Consider the following 21332-nt stretch of genomic DNA (forward strand, 5'->3'; position numbering starts at 1 on the left):
GGGGTCGATCTTTCTCCCCCCGTCGACTGCCGGTCACTCTGAGTATCTGGTGTCCTTGTTGAGTTCGTGGAAGAGCGTAAGGTGGTCGCCGGGACACGCGCTGCAGGGTTTGGAGTCAAAGGTGAGGCTGCAATCGTTCTCCTGGTGGCTCCTGCCGCACTTGTAGCAGCCTTTGTTCGCCTCTAGCCACTTTACCTTCTCCGCTTTGGTCATGTTACGGAGGGTGGGGCATGCGCCGGTGTAGTGTCGGTCTGTGTCACAGATCGGACAGAACTTGTTTTTGTCTTTGGCCGTGCTGAGGTGAGTCACGGTCGCGGTCGCAGGTTTGTCGGGCGCTCGCGGCTGGCCGCGGTCCCTCCCCCTGCTACCTTGATCGTCCCTCCTCCCCCATCCACCACGATCGTCCCTCCCCCTGTCATGTCGCTGAGACGACTGACCATGATCGCGGGGTGGCTGGTGCTGTTGTGGTGGGGGGTTAGAAGGGCGCGGGTGTCGGTACCCGTTGTCGGGTCCTTGACCGTTGGTAGTGCAAGTGCTCGTCCGGTCCTGGGCGCGGCCGTTGTAGCGGTCGTGGGCGTCCTCGGGACGGGGAACGGGGCTATTGTCCTGGGCGCGGCCGTTGTAGCGGTCGTGGGCGTCCTCGGGACGGGGAACGGGGCTATTGTCCTGGGCGCGGCCGTTGTAGCGGTCGTGGGCGTCCGTCTTGGGCTGCCATTCGTTCGGTAGCCTCCCTGAGGGTACGTAGGGCATTTTCTCCCTCACTCATGGTTGAAATTTCCCGGTGGGTGGGTGGGTGGGACTGTATAATAGACGTCTGGTCGTCTCCTTAGGTTTTCGCTGAAGGTGAGGGGTCAGGTCGAAATTCTGATGTTTCGGTGTTTCGGCCTGGCTTCTCTGAGCCGGCGTTTTAAAGGACCACTAATGTGGCCGAGATCTAGTATGATCTAGATTCTGGGGGAGAGATGCCGAGGAGACAAGGCTAGGCTGGTTTACTTGTCTTCTTGAGCCGCAGTATTGGCAGAGTTAGGTATGGTGCGTCTAAGTCTGCTGCTGTTGCTGTAATGGTATCTTCCAGTTAGGTCCTGCGGTAGGCATATATTTATAGTCGATAGTGATGTCACTCCTGACGTCCTGGTTGTGATGTCAGAGAGGCACTACGTTCCTTCGTAACAATGCTACAAAATAAAACAAAATTGTCCCACCTAGATTTATCCAGGTGCACCCATTAGACACATTCTGCATCCGCTGCTGACTGCAGCAGATAATGGTTTTCAGGTTGTTTGTAATGATATTTACAGTTTTATAAACTCTTAATATGCATGCCCAGGTGTAATTTGCCCAGCTATATAATTACCATTATTTGAAATACTCTTAGTATACATATTGAGTTATTCCAATAAATGGGCTCTGCATTCGTGGCCAACACAGCATTTGTGACATTGTGAACTAGTCTATGACTCTATGGTCTAGCCTAGAGCATACATGTTCATATTCTGTTCCATCTCATAAGACATACACATGCACAGTGCATTGCCAATAACACGAGTCAATCAGCAGATCGGGGGCTGTGCTCTGTAAGAGTTGGGAGATTTGAGGCGACAGAACACACACTTGGTGATCAGGTCCGTTGTCTCCAGTCTGGACACAGAGAACGGCTTCCCACACTCCTCACACTGAAACACACACATCAAAGTCAAAGTCAAAGTCGTACGATTTGTCACACACGTTACCGCAGTGAAATGTGTGCTCCGCATTTGACCCATCTCTTGGAGCGGTGAGCCGCAGCCAAGGAGCGGTGAGCTGCAGCCGTGCCGCGCTCGGGAATCACATACCCAACAATGTTATATGTAATGTATGCAGATACATGTATATTGCAGGAGAAAGAGTAGAAGCTCTGACAACCACATCCCTCATAACAGGCGAAAATTTGGTGAAAAGGGGATAGCAGCCACCAAAAACAGCAGATCCACAAACTCAAAACACAACACGAAATACTATGAGTAGTATTACTACTAGTATTAAGTTAGTTAACTAACTAAATAACTATGAGTAGTATTAGTATTCCTGAGAAGATCCTAGTGATCCAAACGTTGAATAAATAATAAACCAGTGGAGCTGAGTTTCTTTACCAGTGTTGCAGACTCAATCTTTTCCACCGACCAAGTATATAGTCAATATATGTCAATGAAGTATATACTGTGTAGGGGGTTCAGTCGTTAAGAAAAACGATGTAAAAAGTCCAACCTTGATGACGTGAAATCCCATCCCCTGATCTCTTCTCTTCTCTATTATCTCTGGGATTTCTTCACTGCGCTCTATGTTCCACAGCCTCACTGTACAGTCCTACAGGCAGGCAGGCAGGCAGACAGGCAGGCAGACAGGCAGCCAGACAGGCAGACAGACAGAATACTTTATTAGTCAGAGAGACAGGGAGAGAGAGAGAACTTCATTCATTGCTGTGACTGTGAGTAAAGGTTAGTTGAAGACGTAGTGAAGTGTACGGTACCGGACCTTGGAGGCTGAGGCCACCCATTTTCTGTCAGTGCTGATTGACACATCTGTCACCCAATCACCATGGCCCTGGGGAAATGTCAAGGAAGCAAAATATGAAGACAATTGAACATTTTAATTTGAAAAAAAAAATAATAATAATAAATCGATACTTGCTGATTCAATGTTATTCTGTAACACCTGTGATTTGCAAGTAGGAATGAAAGTGAGTGAGTAGTGTGTTCATATAATAATACTGCATTAAATTTTTTATACTAAACTTGCGTGAATATATATATTTGTTTCCAGTCGCTTCAATCGCTTCACTTTGGCAGGTCAGCGTTGGTAAAAGAAAAAGAAAAGATCCCTTCGCTCGCATGGCCCAGATCGGCTGTATGGAGACACAGGAATTAAACTTTTGGAGTGTAACCAAATAGACCCGCTCCTTCACCCAAGACGGGTCAGTTTCATTATATTTAACATAATTGATAATTCCTGCTACTACATATCATTTATGAGCAGCAAATAGCCAAAACGATTCCAGGGTTCCGGACAACATCAACGCTGATTGGCTGTCAGGACGCGATGCGTGGAGTCGGGCGGACGCAAAGGTCGCTTCGGTCGGATTGTTCCGTTGGATTTGTTGCCGCCGCCCCGTTCATGCCATGCACGTTCGTGCACGACTCAAGACATGAGTGTGTTTAACTGCAGTAGTGCATGTCGGGGTTCCCAAAAACCCAAAGGAGGCATTTGGTATCCGCCCTGGATCCAAACACACAAAAATATATTACAAGTTATTAAATTAATCACTTGTTTGCATGTTCTCCCCGTGTCCCCTATAGGGTAGGTACCCTCACAAAAAACATGCAGTACTCCTGGTCTCTAAACTGCCTCCCCCTGGCCAGCCAGGGCGCCTGATGGAGGGGAAAGGAACTGGTTGGAATAACGTGTTCCTTCCACGCGCTACGTCCAACCAGGGAAACTCCATGTCAGGTGTAAAGGAGCAACTTAGACACTCATGCATGAAAGAAGCATGAGTTCAAGTCCGTTGCTCTCCCCAGGTTGGCGGAGGGTTTGTAGAGCCCTGGATCACATTAGATAATTGACACATGAGTGAAAAATGGGTTACAAAATCATGGGATAAAAAAAAAAAAAGAAAAAAAAAATGTATCACTTGTGCCCTATTTCAACGATAGTGGAAAATAGCTGATAACCTCGTTTTTATTATTTGTGAAGATTGTTTAGGATACCCCCCATTGAAGTTGTTTATTAACCATAACCATGTGATCCCTTTCTTTGTGTCTTAGTATTTTATCTACCTTTTATACCTGTGTATACTGTATGTTGTGTGTATTGCTTTGTACTCAAATTATTGTTTTTTTATACCTGTGTTTGTATGTTGTTTGTATGTCTGGCCTCGTGGGGAAAGATGGTGGGTGGGTGGGGAGGACTGGGAAAGGAGTTGTGGGAGAAAATGTAAAAATCGAAGAGTCGTATTCTCTTTCTGTGAAAACTGCATATGATGTCAAACTCTTTGAATAAAATGTACTTAAAAAAAATAATAATAAAGATTGTTTAGGATTTTAGTCGCAACCAAATTCAAATGGGTCTGTGACACAAAATGCCTAATATTTTGGAAATACTGTTATAGTGACATACTGTACCTTCAGAGTGAGTGTATGACAGTGTGTGTTCATATCCCAGAGAATGGCAGTCCTGTCATAGGATCCAGACACCAGTAGTCTACCTAGACAGACAACAGGGAAGGAGAGCATGAAAGATCAGGATCACTCAAACATATAGTAGTAATTATATGACAGGAACTGAAAGGAAAAACACCATTTTCATTAAGCTGGAAATGTAACAACAAACAATAATATATAATGTATTATTCATGCGTTTTTACAGTATATAGTACATCATTATGCTGTTCATCCTATTCACCCTATTGTAGTTGTTACTTGCGCAAGCAGAGCGTGCAAGTGATGTTTTTTGTCCGGTGCTCTGATGCGTATGTCCGTGGCTGCGTATGACGTAATGATTAATTTGTGCTTGATATGGCATTGGTGTCAGATTACATACATGTATACATAGGCCGGGGCATTACCTTTAATCCACCCGACACTGAAACATATCATCATTACGTCACCATCGAGGGCCAGTTATACCCTGGCATTGGTACATATCTTCATCACATCATAATATGCTGCTACGGGACATACGCTTCAAATCAAATCATTTACAAGGTTCAAAAGGTTCACGGTTCATTCAAGAGCCATTACAAACATTGAAGTTAGAGACACCTATTACTCAGAAAATTAAAGCAATGTTATTGAAAGTTTAAAATAAATAATATTATACTATATACGTGATAACAATTCAACTAATATACTGTTCTTTTTCATCTGATATCCATGTTTTGTTTTTCTTTGAGAGGAGTGGATCCTGGACACTTCTAAATCGATGAGACTGTATTTCTTTTATGGATAGAAACTTTTACCATACTTCAAAATGCTTTTTTTTACCTCCAAAAACTAGGTACGTAGCACATAGCTAAACCTAATAATTCAATATTGAAACCGTTAGGCTGAGATGCTGAGATGTGTTTGTATTCTAGTTTTATCATTTTGTATGCAGTTAAGTTGTAATCAAATTGTTATTTTACCTACATTTGCTGAAAGTACATTTCCGTTCATGTCATGACTTAAAAATGTGCCCGATATTTGCTGATAAATCAGCAGAAGTAGTCAGCTTTGGAGACAATGACGGTCAGCGCAGGCACACTTTAGCGTCACCAAGATGCCAAAATCCGCGAGCGGCAGGCATCTCTTTTTATTTTTTATTTTTTTATTTTTTTTAAGATATTTTTTTGCGGCTTACGCCTTTATTGATTTTTTAAGGGATAGAAAGTAGGCTGACAGGAAACGGGAGAGAGATGGGGGGATGACATGCGGTAAAGGCCGTGTCGGGTCCGGGAGTCGAACCCGCGGCACACCGCGACTGGATCACCAGTCCGGTGCCCAGACCGTTACGCTACGGCCTGGGCCGCGGCAGGCATCTCTTACGGGTTTTTAGACAGCTGGTGGATGGTAATGAATTCCCTGCTTGCCCCGCGGGAATGCCACGCGGCATTCCTATCAATAAGGCACCTCCAAATCGGGTCACCTCCACCTGTATATAAAAGCTCACCCACCCTAATTCTCATCCTATACTCCCTCTAACATCTCCTTTAACAGGTCCCTAAGGGGGTTCGTTGTGCCCGGGACCACGGTGGACCCCCGAAGCCTCCCCAACTCAGCTTAACCCATTTCGACCTGCTGAAACCAGATTCTACAAATGTCTTCTACATCCTGACAGTTTTCCGATGTCAGTGGTTCTCAAACTATTTCATGTCAGGGACCCCAAAAATTATATGTAATATGCCGCCGACCCCCACCTGAGAATATGTTGTTCCAGGGACCCCCCCCCCCCCCCCGAAGCAAATATACCAGTTAAAACGCTCTGAAAGAATATATATTCAAAGATGTGCACCACATTTTCACGATTTTTCAAAAGTAGCAGACCTATACAAGCTCGAGCTTGTAGATCTGCTATTTTTCAATAGCAGAACAAAAAGGGGTTCCCGCCCCAAAAATGGGTTAAATTACCCGATGTCCAGCTGGATGGCCAGACGACCCGTCGCGGGTCATCTTCGCTCTGTTCATTATTCGTCTCCTTCATCGTTTCATGTATCTTTCGTTAATAAATATGTATAATATATATTATATATTTATATTTATATATAGTATATATAAATAAATCTGTTTTTACGTCCTCATTTGGTGGTGTGGTCCTTGATAGTGAAACTATTTAATTGTATCTCAGTCAGTATTTTACTCCTATTTGGCCTTGCATTCCTTATTATTAGTTAGGGTTAGTTAGTCGATCTCTATTTAAAATATTTTTTGAGAAATATTTAGATCGTAGTGTACAGGGCTCCATCTCGTGTCACCCTTATCCCTTATCCCAAAACTAATTTGCCATTCTGTACTATTTAAAAAAAAAACTTTTAAAATAGTTCAACTATAGCCGATCTGCATCGAGACATTGTGAGCTTGTAGATCGGCTATAGTTGAACTATTTTAAAAGGTTTTTTTTTTAATAGTAAAACATGGCTAATTAGTTTAGGGAGGTGCTTAACCCATTTTGGGCCGGGAACCCCTTTTGGTGTTATAATTTAGCTTTTGAAAAATAGCAGATCTACAAGCTCATAGCGCGCCACCGAGTGGCGCGCTACGAGCTTGTAGGTCTGCTATTTTTGAAAAATCGTGAAAATATTTATCTCAGAAAACTGGAGGATTTAGAAGATTAAAAAAAAAAAAATTAAAGGGCTGTTTCCAGTTCTTACCGTCAGATGAGAAGCAACAGGAGCTGACACTGCCAGCGTGACCTTTACTTAGTGTCAGCCCCCCGCCAGAGCGAAACCCCCCCGTCCGGACGTCCCAGAGGCGTAGAGTCTTGTCCCACGAGGCGGTGCACAGGAGGCCACCGTCAGACGTGAAGCAACAGTTGGACACAACGTTGCTGTGGTTACTGCAAGGAGAGGCCCAATGTGTCCATGATGTAATGTCCATTATCTTAACATCAGTGCAGGTTTTCAACCCTTTTCATGTCAAGGTCCATTATTTATTGTAGATTATAGATTCTATTATAGATGTAGCGGGGTTCCCCAATTAATTTTCCTCAAGGGCCATATTTTGACTAGCGTACCAGGCTGGGGGCCGAGTCTGCACGCGCGAGGTCGAGGTCTTGCCCTGAAAATTCATTTTCAGGGCAAGACCCCATTTGAAAAGGATGCCCAGTTTGACATGCATAGGCTACTGACCCCCATTTAATGCCATTTATATCTGGGACCCTTAAAAAAAAACAAGAAAAAAAACATATATTTTTTTTTTTGGAAATTCTTTCATGGGCCACAAGGGGGCGCTCTGTGGGCCGCAAATGGCCCGCGGGCCGCCTATTGGGGAACCCTGTAAGCCTCTCAAGACATAGAATATTTTGTTGTCGTTGGGTTAAGATGGTGTCCACAATTCCACACTGTACTGATGTGGTACCAATGTGTAGGAGAGACAACAGGCAGACGTTGATCAGAATAACAATTCTTCAATTAAGTAATGCAGACGTTTAACTGTAATGTAACTCTTGAGAGTGTGAAATGATACACTCAAGAGTTAAAGATCTAATAAGGGTCCATTTGGTTATGAATCTGATCTCCGTCATTCAGCTGGGGACCAAATGGAACCACCTCAGGGAGCACTGGTTGCATCCTAGCTCGTACGAGCTTGTAGGTCTGCTATCTTTCAATAGCTAAATTATAACATAATGTTTAAAACACCAAAAGGGGTTCCCGCCCCCCAAATGGGGTTCTCAGTGGCAGATCAAACACCTGTTGATGCTGATGGTGGTTTTCTGCGCCAGCAGGTCCCACAGCCTGACCGTCCTGTCTGCAGACACCGAGGCCACATGCTGGCCCCGAGAGTCCAACCGGCACCGCGTTACGATGGACCCGTGATGGTCTGGAATGGAAACAGGAACATACATCAACTATATATACGCACGCACGCACGCACAGACAAGACAAGACAAGACAAGGCAAGACAAGACAAGACAAGACAAGACAAGACAAGACAAGACAAGACACAGACAGACAGACAGACAGACAGACAGACAGACAGACAGACAGACAGACAGACAGACAGACAGACAGACAGACAGACGGAAATTCAGGCACCAGAGACAGTACAACAGTAAAAGTTACAGATACAGGGCATGGAAGTGCAGTAGGTGCAGAAGAGTAACAGAACAATAGACTTATTTTAATACCAGTATACAGACTTATATAGAACGCATGCATGTTAACACTCCGATTGCCCAGGGTTATTGAATCCATTCAATCATAGCGCCCGCCGATTTATAGTAGCGGAGCACTTTTACCGACGGACCGGATGACATATCCCGGATGTGGCTGAAGCAGCTAGATGTAGCCAAAACTCCCTCTAGAGGCAATCGACAGCGGGAGGTATGATTAACCCATTCTGACCGGGCATCCATTTTGGTGTCGGCATCATGTTATGCTTTAGCTATTTAAAAATAGCAGCTCATATCGCGCCACCGAGTGGCGCGATACGAGCTTGTAGGTCTGCCATTTTTGAAAAATCGAAGAACGACTGACATTTCTAGAATCTGATCTCAGGTCAGAATGGGTTAATCAGACCAGTGTGTGTCCGGTGGAAACCTCGTATGAATCTGATCTCAGGTCAGAATGGGTTAAATCTACCGCGACTAGCGACGGGACCGCGGTGGGCCGTCTATGATGATATGATGATATTATGATATATGACATGATCTTTGCTTAGAATTGGACGGAATGATTTAGATCAAGAGTTATTAACGTTTTAAGATTTTCGGTCTCGTCGGCAAAACAGTGGGGGAACATTTTCGATGACGTCCCAAGGTCGAAGGTTGAAGGTTGAAGGTCTGGTTCCAAAAATGAACCAGTATTTAATGTGTAAAGTCCATGATATTTACATAGGAATGTATGAGCCCGGCTGGAGAGTGGTCCAAGTGGGAGTGTCTAAGTGGGAGAGGGCGGGTCTTAGCTATAGGTGAATTGTGATTGGCCGGACAGTGTTGATGTATGATGATGTAATAATGAATAATGGATTGCATTTTTATAGCGCTTTTCTATGCACTACGTGCCTACTCAAAGGGCTTTACAATGGTCCATTCATTCATACATTGGGAGATGATAAGAGCGCCCCTCACTTCACACAGGTGTGATTCACTGATTGTTTTATCCATTCAGGGCGAGAAACCCTTTTGATGTTTTAAGCATTCTTTTATACTTTAGCTATTGAAAAATAGCAGATCTACAAGCTCATAGCGCGGCACCGAGTGCCGCGCTACAAGCTTGTAGGTCTGCTATTTTTGAAAAATCGTGAATATGTGGCGAAAAACTTTGAATATAATGCTTTCACAGCGAACATTTTTAACTAATTTCATTCACCCACATCTTTCATTGTGGGAGGGGGGGGGGGGGGTCCCTGGAAGTTGGAACAACATATTTTCAGATGGGGGTCCGCAGCCAAATACAGATAATTCTGGGGGTCCTTGACGTGAAAAAGGTTGAACACCACTGACACTCCATGTGCTGCTACCTTGTCGTGGTGGAGAGGCTTGCGTGCCTCCGTGACTCAGAAAGCTTTACCGGAGGGGGTTCATACCCTCAGCAGGTTTAACCATGCCGGGCAGGTTGCTAGAGGAGAGGCCGGACGAAAAGCAGCACCTGGCCCTCCAGGTTGGGGTTGGGCGTGGGGCCAACAACCCCATCCCATAAAACACTTCCATGTTACAGAAACGCCAACAAGAGATCAACAACACCTTGGCCCAGGGAAGAGAGGGGTCTTCAGTAGGAAGGTCTATGACGCCATGTGGTGAAAGCCAGAAGTCTCTGGAAGCGACATGGCCGACCACCCTTCTTTCAACCAGGGCCACTCACATCGGTACATGGAATGTGAGGACCATGTATGAGACAGGGAAGACATTCCAAGTAGCAGCAATGATGAGGAACAGCAATCTCACGCTGCTCGGAATAAGCGAGACAAGATGGACACAGTCCGGACAGAAACGTCTGTCCTCAGGAGAGATGCTCCTGTACTCCGGTCATGAAGAGGACAACGCCCCCCATACGCAAGGAGTAGCACTGATGCTATCTAAAGCAGCACAGAAAGCACTCATAGGATGGGAAGCCCAGGGACAAAGGATCATCACTGCATCCTTCCGAACTAAGAATAAGAGGATCAATATGAACATCATACAGTGCTACGCTCCTACCAATGACGGCGAGGAAGCAGACAAGGATCAGTTCTACAACAGGCTCCAATCCATTATAGAAAAACACCCAGAGAGAGACATCACAATCCTGATGGGAGACCTTAATGCCAAGATTGGAAGGGACAACACAGGGTACGAAGACATAATGGGAAGACATGGACTGGGGGTCATGAATGAAAATGGGGAGAGGCTTGCGGACCTGTGCGCTATGAACAACCTGGTCATTGGCGGCAGTGTTTTTCCCCATAAGAACATTCACAAGGCCACTTGGGTATCACCAGACCACATAACAGAGAACCAGATTGACCATATCTGTATCTGTAAGAAATTCAGAAGGTCCATGCAGGATGTAAAAGTAAAGAGAGGAGCAGATGTGGGGTCAGACCACCACCTTGTTGTAGCCAGCCTGAAGCTGAAGCTGAGAAAGAACTGGATGCAGGCACACACAACACAACACAGGTACAACACAGCTTCACTGAGAGAACCCAGCAAGCTGGAAGAGTTCAGACTAACATTACAGAACAAATTCCAAGTTCTACAGGAGCTGCTGGAAGAGGACGAGAGCACTCTGGAGAGCACGTGGAAGGAGATAAAAGAGGCAGTAACATCTACCTGCAAGGAAGTGCTTGGCCCCAAGAAGCACCAGCATAAGGAATGGATCTCAGAGGAAAGTCTGCGAAAGATTCTGGGCAGGAGGGAAAAGAAGGCAGCAGTGAACAACAGCCGGACAAGAGCGGAGAAGGCACAAGAAAGGTATACAGAGGGAAACAAACTAGTAAAGAAGAGCATCAGAGCAGATAAGCGAAAGTACATGAACAACCTGGCAACAGAGGCAGAACAAGCAGCAAGAGAGGGAAACATGAGAGAACTCTACAACATCACCAAGAAGCTGGCAGGAAAGTACAGCAAACCAGAACGACCTGTGAAGGACAAAGAGGGAAGACCGATAACAACGGGAGACGAGCAACAGAAGAACAGATGGATGGAGTATTTTGAGGAACTTCTAAACCGGCCAGCACCACATAACCCACCAGACATCGCACAGGCTGACACAGACCTACCCATAGACTGCAACGCACCAACCATGGAAGAAATCAGGAAGGCCATCAAGCAGCTGAGACATGGAAAAGCTGCAGGACCGGACAACATTCCAGCGGAGGCATTGAAGTCAGACCTAGAAACCACTGTGATGCTGCTTCATCCACTCTTCAGGAAGATTTGGGAGGAAGAACAAGTGCCAGGAGATTGGAAAGAGTGCTACCTCATCAAGATCCCGAAGAAAGGAGACCTTAGCAATTGCGCAAATTATAGAGGGATCACACTGCTATCAGTGCCAGGGAAGGTCTTCAACAGAGTCATCTTGAACAGGATGAAGGACCTCATCGATGCACAACTCCGTGATGAGCAAGCTGGTTTCCGCAAGGATCGATCCTGCACAGATCAGATTGCAGCGCTGCGCATCATCATGGAGCAGTCAATAGAGTGGAACTCCTCCCTCTATATAAATTTTGTGGACTATGAGAAAGCCTTTGACAGCCTGCACAGAGAGTCCCTCTGGAATCTTCTCCGACATTACGGGGTGCCAACCAAGATCGTTTCCATCATCAGGAACTCCTATGAGGGACTGACATGCAAGGTGGTCCACGGAGGGCAGCTCACAGAGGCATTCCAAATGAGGACTGGGGTCAGACAAGGTTGTCTGCTCTCACCCTTTCTCTTCCTGTTAGCCATTGACTGGATAATGAAGACCTCCACGGCACAGAGAACGTACGGAATCCAGTGGACACCTTGGAATAGGCCTGTAAAAAAAAATCGATTTGAGTTAGAATCGCGATTCTAATGCCGTCCGATTCAGAATCGATTCTCATTTTCCAAAAATCGATTGTCAATTGTATTTATTTTACACCTGTTTTAATACTAATGTATTGTTCTGGTATTGAGTGAGAAGAGATTTTGTAACTTTTGTACTGGTTCAAATTTGTGCAAGCTAAATAAATGACACATGTTCTTACTCTTGGATTTAACCTTTGTGTGTTTAAATCATTCAGTTGATAAAACCTTTACAATTATACAAGCTTTTTACTAAATGTACTCTGCTTTCATGCCAGAAGACTGGAGTAGATCATGCTAAAATTCTATTTAATTGTTTTTAATAAAAATAAAAAAACTGCTTTAGAATCGAAATCTTTTTTGAATCGAGAATCAGGAAAAATCGAAAAGATCGTTTTTGAATCGAATCGTCACCCCAAGAATCGGAATCGAATCGAATCGTGGGACACCTAAAGATTTGCAGCCCTACCTTGGAAGCAACTCGACGACTTGGACTACGCAGATGATTTGGCACTACTGTCACACACACAACAACAGATGCAGGAGAAGACCAACAACGTGGCAGCCGTTTCGGCACAACTCGGACTCAACATCCACAAAGGCAAGACCAAGGTCCTCAAAATCAACACAGCTAACACCAACACAATAAAACTGGACGGCGAGGCATTGGATGAAGTTGAAGCCTTCACTTACCTAGGCAGTGTGATCGACACGCAGGGGGGCACAGATGCTGACGTTAGAGCCAGAATCGGTAAAGCCCGTGGATCTTTCATCCTATTACGGAACATCTGGAGTTCCAAAGAACTGACTTCCAACACCAAAGTTAGGTTCTTCAACTCCAACATCAAAGCGGTCCTCCTATACGGAGCAGAAACATGGAGAACTACAGCTGCCACCATCAAGAAGGTGCAGGTCTTCATCAACAGCTGCCTGCGGAGGATCCTCCACATCCGATGGCCAGACACCATCAGTAACGACGAACTCTGGCAGAGAACCAACCAGCTTCCGGCGGAAAAAGAAATGAGGAAACGCAGATGGTGATGGATAGGCCACCACCATCATAAGACAAGCCCTAACATGGAACCCACAGGGCAAGCGGAAAAGGGGTCGCCCTAGAAACACCTGGCGCAGAGACCTGGAAGCAGACATCAAGACCATGAAGACGACCTGGAACCAGCTGGAGAGAACAGCTCAAGACAGAGATGCTTGGAGATCGCTTGTTGACGGCCTATGCCCCAGAAGGGGCAGAAGGCGTAAGTAAGTAAGTAACCACTGACATGGAAACATAGTATTTTTCAGAAAACTGAAGACATTAGACATTAGAAGACATTTTAATGTCTAATTTCAGGTCAGGTCCAAATGGGTTAATGGTTACCTGTGATATGATGTATTCTCTGTCCCGTGTTAGCATCAGAAATGTAGAGGGCGTTCTCTGCAGCACACACGACCAGCTTCTCATCAGCGGACACACTGCAGGACGTCAGCAGACCAGCGTGGCTCGACTGCCACTGCACAGCACAACACAGAGACAAAGACATAGGGCTCCCTTATCCCTAAGGGCCGATTCATACTCCTATTTTAGAGCCGAATAAAAGTCGGTTTGGCGCTGTAGAGCCTACAATGTGACGTCATTTGAGGTTCGGGGGGGGGGGGGGGGGGGGGGGGGGGGTACCGTCCTAAAGTCGGCTCTTCGGTGCTACTGAAATGTTCTGACGAGCCGAAATCATTTCGGCACTACAGCGCCGAAACAGCGGTAAAATAGGAGTATGAATCGGCCCTTATCCCTTATCCCCAAACGTATTTGCCATTTTTTACTATTTTGAAAATCATTTAAAAATAGTTCAACTAGCACTAGGCGATCTACATCTACGTGTTGTGAGCTTGTAGATCGGCTATTTGAACTATTTTAAAAGGTTTTTTAAAATAGTAAAAAATGGCAAAAATAAGGGTTAAGGGGTGGCGCAAGATTTAGCCCATAGACTGTATACACAAACGCACGCACGTGAACACGCCATAGTATACAGGATGACATAGAAACAAATCACATAGTACAGGGGTTTTCAACTGGTTTTGACCCAGGGACCACCATTCTGACTAGCAGCAGCCTGGGGACCACCACTGTTGTGTCGGGTGGGTTCATCGTAGATCTACGATGGACCCACCCGACACAACAGTGGTGGGGCATTTATGCACCATGGGTTAAGATTGTTTTTGTTTTCTTCTTACTTGTTACTCACTAATCACACTATCACAGGCTACATTCATGAGCTGGACAAAAAAAAACTAAGTATTTTAACAAAAGTGTTTTTTACTTGTACTAAGCAGGACTCAAAATAAGTCTCAAAATAATAATCCATTTCAGTTAATCACCCAAACACTGAAGACACATTTGACACATTTGACAGTCACAGTAGGTTTGTTTCTGACCTAGGCCTATCACAATTACCGCATTACATCATCGCCAGATCGTTTTCCATGTTGTAAAACGTCCATTTTCACAAGCTTATACAACACGTGTTCCTGACAGGCAGACGGTCTGATGACGAGCCGTGAGGCTCCAAACGTCTTGTCCACTATGCTGTGATATGGAAACTGTAAGATTTGGAGCTTACCTCAGTGTGCGGACCCTATCTTTACCTTCTTAAACTGTAAGGGTTGGAGCTTACCTCAGTGTGCGGACCCTATCTTTACCTTCTTAAACTGTAAGGGTTGGAGCTTACCTCAGTGTGCGGACCCTATCTTTACCTTCTTAAACTGTAAGGGTTGGAGCTTACCTCAGTGTGCGGACCCTATCTTTACCTTCTTAAACTGTAAGGGTTGGAGCTTACCTCAGTGTGCGGACCCTATCTTTAAACTGTAAGGGTTGGAGCTTACCTCAGTGTGCGGACCCTATCTTTAAACTGTAAGGGTTGGAGCTTACCTCAGTGTGCGGACCCTATCTTTAAACTGTAAGATTTGGAGCTTACCTCAGTGTGCGGACCCTATCTTTAAACTGTAAGGGTTGGAGCTTACCTCAGTGTGCGGACCCTATCTTTAAACTGTAAGGGTTGGAGCTTACCTCAGTGTGCGGACCCTATCTTTAAACTGTAAGATTTGGAGCTTACCTCAGTGTGCGGACCCTATCTTTAAACTGTAAGCCGTTTTGGAGCTATCTTTTTTGTTCTGCTTTTGGCCTCTGCCCGGCACCTGCCGATAAGTTAGTGGATGTGTGTGCTATATTGTATTTTTCTGAAACATAAGCTAAGCATGCACACGCACACACACACGCACACGGACACGGACTCGCGCGCCCGCACACACATACACACACACATACACAGGCACACGCACACGCACACGCACACGCGTGCACACACACACGCACAAGGACACATGCACATGCACTCACACGGACACGCGTGCGAGCACACACATACATACACACACACACACACACACACACACACACACACACACACACACACACACACACACACACACAGGTGATGGGATGATAGAGGGGGTGAACTCACCAATCTCTGTCCTGTCTCCACGTCCCAACAAATCATAGTCTTATCCCATGATACTGTTATTATACTGAATGAGGAGCAAGACAAGACACGTTTAGCAGTACAGCTCATTTCAACAAGAGAGCTTTATAAGCATTGAGACACATGTCATTATGACAGTGCAAAATTAATGTGATTAAAGGACATTCAAAGAAAGAAGATGAGAAAATTAAATTACAGTGCAGAAGAAATTATTTAAAAAAACCTCAGGCAACAGGCCTGAAAACAGCCTAATCCTAACCCTAGTATGGACAGGAAACACCTGTCGCCCTGAAAGGAAACACATATCATCCTTTTGATGTCATTTTTCTCATTTCTGTGAGCTACGTAATAGACTGTCTATACTTTCACCGAATGTTCACCCTCACAATTGGAATGCTAGGGTTCATGTGGTTAACTGGCTGTGTTCCAGTAGTTTTCTCGTAACCGGATATCGTGTGTGTGTGTGCGTGTGTGCGTGCGTGCGTTCCAGTGAGCAGGTCTTAGACAATGGGGCGCTGTAATAAAACCCTCAACTAGTGTCACTGTGTCAGTTCCACAATAAACCGTTTTTGCAATGCCTCCTTTCAGCTTTCCTACTGTCTTAGGGTTAGGGTTAGGGTTTTATCCCGGCCAGATACATCAATGTGGGGTTCCTTGACACGAAAAGGTTTGAGAACCACAGCTTTTAAAACATCTGGACCTACCTGTTCTTTCCTGGGACCAGGGCACACTCACTGATGGCGCTCTGATGACCTCCCTCAAACACACGCTGTTTGGAGCAGCTGTCAGTATCCTACATGTCAACATACTGTATGAATTAACAATACACATTAAAGCAGCAACCTTATTTTAATTAATATAACGTTATTTCATCCAATCTGTATGGTAGAATATAGTAATACAATAACTTGTACATATGCACTGTTTGGAGGTATTCTCACTGTTCAATTGATATACATTTAGACCCTGGTGTGTCAGGTAGGCTGGTTGGCTGGGTGGGTGAGAAGAAGTACTACCCGAAGCTCATAAGCACAATGGGCTCTAGTATGCACACAGAATAACTCTTCCTACTTCCGGGCCGCTTCACTACTAGGTTACCGACGATACTAATTTAGGCTCTGTTCCATTTAGTGTACAGTGGTTCTCAAACTTTGTAATGTCAAGGTCCCCCAAAACTCTGGGAGTGTGCAAATGGAACCAAATGGACCTGTAAGGGTCCATTTGGTCCACTCTCAGAGTTAAACACCCACTAAAGAACACTTTGAGACCCACTGTGTCTGGTGTAGCAGAGTGTTTCCAGTGAGTGAGCCAACACGCACAAAAGCAGCACCCTGACTCTGTTTGACCAGAATGGAACAGAGCCTTCATTAGTTAGTATCATCGGTAACACCTGTGAACGACGTAGGGAAGGGGCCCGCGAGCATGGTTCTCTCTGCGGGTTGAGTACAGAGTGACGTAGAGGGTGCGCTGTGACTGGCCAGTCGCAGTAATTGACAGCCTACACCTAAACCTAACCCTAACCTTAACCTCAGTAAAACTGTACCTAAACCAAACCCTAACCTTAACCTCAGTAAAACTATACCAACAACCTAACCTCAGTAAACTATACCTAAACCTAACCTTAGTAAAACCAAACGCAGTGGCTGGGGGCGTTTCAAAGAACCTGGAAGAACGACAGAATCCGCTGAAGATCCCCTCCTCGCAAGGGGCCCAAGTTCTTTCCAAAATGGCGTGTGTGCATATAGAGCCCATTACACTAATCTACATGGTTCCACATGATGTCAGACTTTGGCAGTCTCAACGTCTATACATTGTTAGTATTACTATTACCCATATAATAGCGGTCTTGTCCTGAGAGCTGGTCAGCATCTTTGTGTCATTAAAACAGAAATGACAGCTGGTCAGACCGCCTGCATGTCCTTTCAACACCTTCAACGGGATCTGCACACATTGAAAGATCGCATAATATTGTAGGCCGGTGGGTTCTCAAAGTGGTGAGCAGCAGGGACCCCCATGTGTACTCCTTAGGGGGGTTCCAGGAGGTTCCCACCCAGATAATGATTGGTAGCCTATAGAGCGTCGCAGTCCCGCCCCCTTTCATGACGACGCCAGGCCCAGGAAATGATTCCCAATGCATTTTTCCCATAGACATTTCAAAAAGTATTTATTTAAAGACCTTTTAAGCGTCGTACAAAGCCAACAGTTGTGACAAATCATGACAACAAATACAATATTTTGGACCAAACAAATAATTACAAAGAAGAAAAACAACAAGAAAAGTGTTGTAACATGCCGTCTTTTTTCTTCTTTCTAATAATTTGATCAGCCCAAAACATTGTGTTTATAATGTCATGATTTGTCGCAAGTCAAGTTGGCTTTGTCCGCAGCGTAAACGTCTTTAAATAAATACTTTTTGAAAAGTCTATGAGGAAAATGAACGGGGAATTATTTTCTCTCTCGAGGGGCGGGACTGCGACGCTCTATACCCAGGCTTTCATTTGCATTCTTATACAGCTCAAAAAGTATTGGTAACTCAGGAGTTACCACTCTACACAGTACCACAATGAAAACAAGCCCATCATTGCAAAATCGTACCACTGTACCAAGTATGTACCGTATTCAATTATTAATCAAAAATATGATCTAATAATAATGGATTGCATTTTATAGCGCTTTTCCAAGTGCTCAAAACGCTTTACAATTGTCCATTCATTCATGCTAATGCATAGTAAACTGCATGGGGGAATTAACATGAAAACGTGGGAGGCACTGTTGTAGGCCATAGTACAATCTGTTGTAGGCTATAGTACAAATTAAGTGCAGTCTGTTGTAGGCTATACTACATTCTGTTGTAATAATACTACAATCTGTTGTAATAATACTACAATCTGCAGACTATGAAGGCTGTAAGCATGGTGTAAAGTAACTACGGTAAGTACATTTACTTAAGTAATTAAGTACTGTAATTAAGTACAATTTTTAGGTATTTATACTTTACTTTACTATTTTCAGACGAATCAGACCAGTTTACAATAGCCTACATTTACTTGCCTGCCCAGGGACTACAGATGAAATTTAGCTTTGGCTAACTCTGGCCCATTTACATTGATGTGAAAACTGACATGTTGATTAATGAGCTTTGACCCTGTCAAATAAATAAATAAATAATAAATACTTCTACTCCACTATCTCAGAGGAAAATATTGTAGTCTACTTGTCTTTTCCTCCACTACATTTATTTTAAAACTTTAGACAGTTACTAATTACTTCATAGATTTGGATTATTATTACAAAACATACATTACAAACTTATCTTCACCCTATGGTTCTATATACATTTCAGCCATTTGAAGATTTTTATACATTTGAAAACATGAAATGTACGAAGACATTCGAGATAAGAGTACTTTCTGTAGGACTACTTTAAGTATACATTTTGATACCAATACTTTAGTTTACTTTTACTCAAGTATACATATTGAATTCTGGACTTTTACCAGTCAAGATTATTCTTCTACATTGTAGTATTTTTTCCACCACTGCAAGTTAAGTCAGACATTCTAATCCTAAAGCAGTAGTTTGTTTTCACTCCCAACTTCCAACAACTTTCTTTCACAGGTTGGTTCAGGTTCACTTTACCTGGGGCTGAGAGCGAGCTCCATGCTCCCACACTGACACAGTGTTCTCCGAGTCTCCTGCCGGCGACTCGTCAAGGTCAAGGGATAAAGGGTCGATGATTTTCGAGGACATTTTACAGACATTCGCAGTGTTTGTTTCAACGACCTAAACTTCAACCAGCAGACTGAAGTTTGTTGTCAGGTTGTTCATGTTCATTAAAGTTTACCAGACGCTGTCGCGAGTCGCCTCGCATCGTCGTGCCCCGCCCCCGCTTTCCCCGGTTTCTATAGCGACACACGGTCGGTCTATGGCTGCGCTGGCTGGACTCATATGGGGCTGGACTGGACTGTCACATCGATATTGTTAACCAGTCGAATTATGCGACTCCAGATTTAATTGTATTATTATTATTATTACCCCATTATTATTATTATTGCTTGCTTGTTTGTTTCTTGTTTGGGGTTTCATTCATGGTTTTCTAAAAGGATGTATGTATTAATTGTATTTTGGTTTGGTATTTCGTTTTGGTTGCGGTACCTTTTCCTATATGGTATTTTATTGGTCTTAAAATGAATTGATGTATTGTATCACTGCATTATTGACATAAATTAACCATTTTATTGTTGATTGTAGGCCTACTATTGAAAGTGAGAAGTTTAAATGCACAGATTTTGTTTAATTGAATATTTGATATGGTTGAAAGTAAACAGTATTTATTCTCCATCTTATAGTCGTCACGGTGTTCAAATGACCTTCATCCATGTCTGAAGAAAAATAAACAACAGTACAACACCCGTTGTGTCCATCCACTTCTGATTCTTTCACAATTCGAGATCTTTTAAATTCCTTGTTATTCATGTCCTCACTGTAGGGCGGCCTATAATCATTACTGCTAATATTTTAATATTGTATGTCTTGCTTTTCTTTTTTTCTCCTTTGCTCTGTAAAGCACTTTGAGCTGCATAGATAGATGGATAGAACCAGTATCCATAGCTCCAGTCATCACCCACATAGTTAACCTCTCCATCAAACAGGGACAGGTCCCCCAAGATTTTAAACTGGCCAAAGTAACCCCCTTGTACAAAAAAGGGAGTAAATTAGAACCCGGCAACTACCGCCCTATTTCTATTCTAAGCTCCATCTCGAAAGTGATGGAAAAAATAGTCTATGAACAGGTTGAAAAGTATCTTGCCACTAATAAATTGCTGTACGAGTTCCAATCTGGTTTCAGAACATCCCACTCCACTGACACATGCCTCCTCTATTTGAGCGACCACATCAAACACGAGGTGGACGCTGGAAAATACTGCGGCATGGTCATGCTGGACCTCCAAAAGGCTTTTGACACCGTGAACCACTCCATACTGGTTAACAAGCTTAAAGCTATTGGTTTTGATAGCACATCAGTGAGCTGGATGCAATCCTACCTGGAGGGGAGAGAACAGATGGTGGAGGTGAACGGAACACTGTCCCCTCCCCTCCCAGTGAGCTGTGGCGTCCCACAAGGAAGCATACTAGGGCCTTTACTGTTCCTAATATATGTTAACGACATGACTTCAGCTTGTGACTGCAACTTGTTCCTGTTCGCAGATGACTCAGCACTGCTGGTCTCGGACAGGAACAAACTGCAGGTTGAAAAGACCCTCAGCTCTGAACTCGGTAGAATCTGCACCTGGCTCGCTGATAACAAACTATCCTTACACCTGGGAAAAACTGAATCCATCCTCTTCGGATCAAATAGTAATCTCAGCAAGGCAGATGGCTTCTTGGTTAGAGTGGGTGACAATATTATCACACGAAAAGATCAAATTACCTACCTAGGTTCCATCCTGGAGGCCAATCTTTCCGGCGATAAGATGGCCACCAACGTAATCAAAAAAGTCAATCAAAGAACAAGATTCCTTTACAGGATCTCCTCACTGGTCAGCAAAAACACCTTGAAGACCTTAACAGGAGCCCTCGTACAAGGTTTCTTTGACTATGCATCCACCT

The 21332-nt window shown here is 44.2% G+C and overlaps 1 protein-coding gene across 1 annotated transcript; it reads right to left on the reverse strand.

The window, feature by feature from the left end:
- Nucleotides 1-1526: 1526 nt before the first annotated feature.
- On the reverse strand, nt 1527-19472 carry LOC310854707 (uncharacterized protein; the record flags this gene model as incomplete). The annotated part of the gene is made up of 10 exons (XM_083759380.1): nt 1527-1673; nt 2512-2580; nt 4155-4237; nt 6878-7062; nt 7916-8045; nt 13568-13700; nt 15705-15768; nt 16427-16515; nt 17553-17663; nt 19362-19472. 10 exons carry the CDS (start codon nt 19470-19472, stop codon nt 1551-1553), a joined length of 1098 nt encoding a protein of 365 aa, XP_083615506.1. The 3' UTR covers nt 1527-1550.
- Between the last annotated feature and the right edge of the window lie 1860 nt (nt 19473-21332).

The sequence above is a fragment of the Protomyctophum parallelum genome (genome assembly GCF_964188405.1).
Source record: "Protomyctophum parallelum genome assembly, chromosome: 2".
NCBI lineage: Eukaryota > Metazoa > Chordata > Actinopteri > Myctophiformes > Myctophidae > Protomyctophum > Protomyctophum parallelum.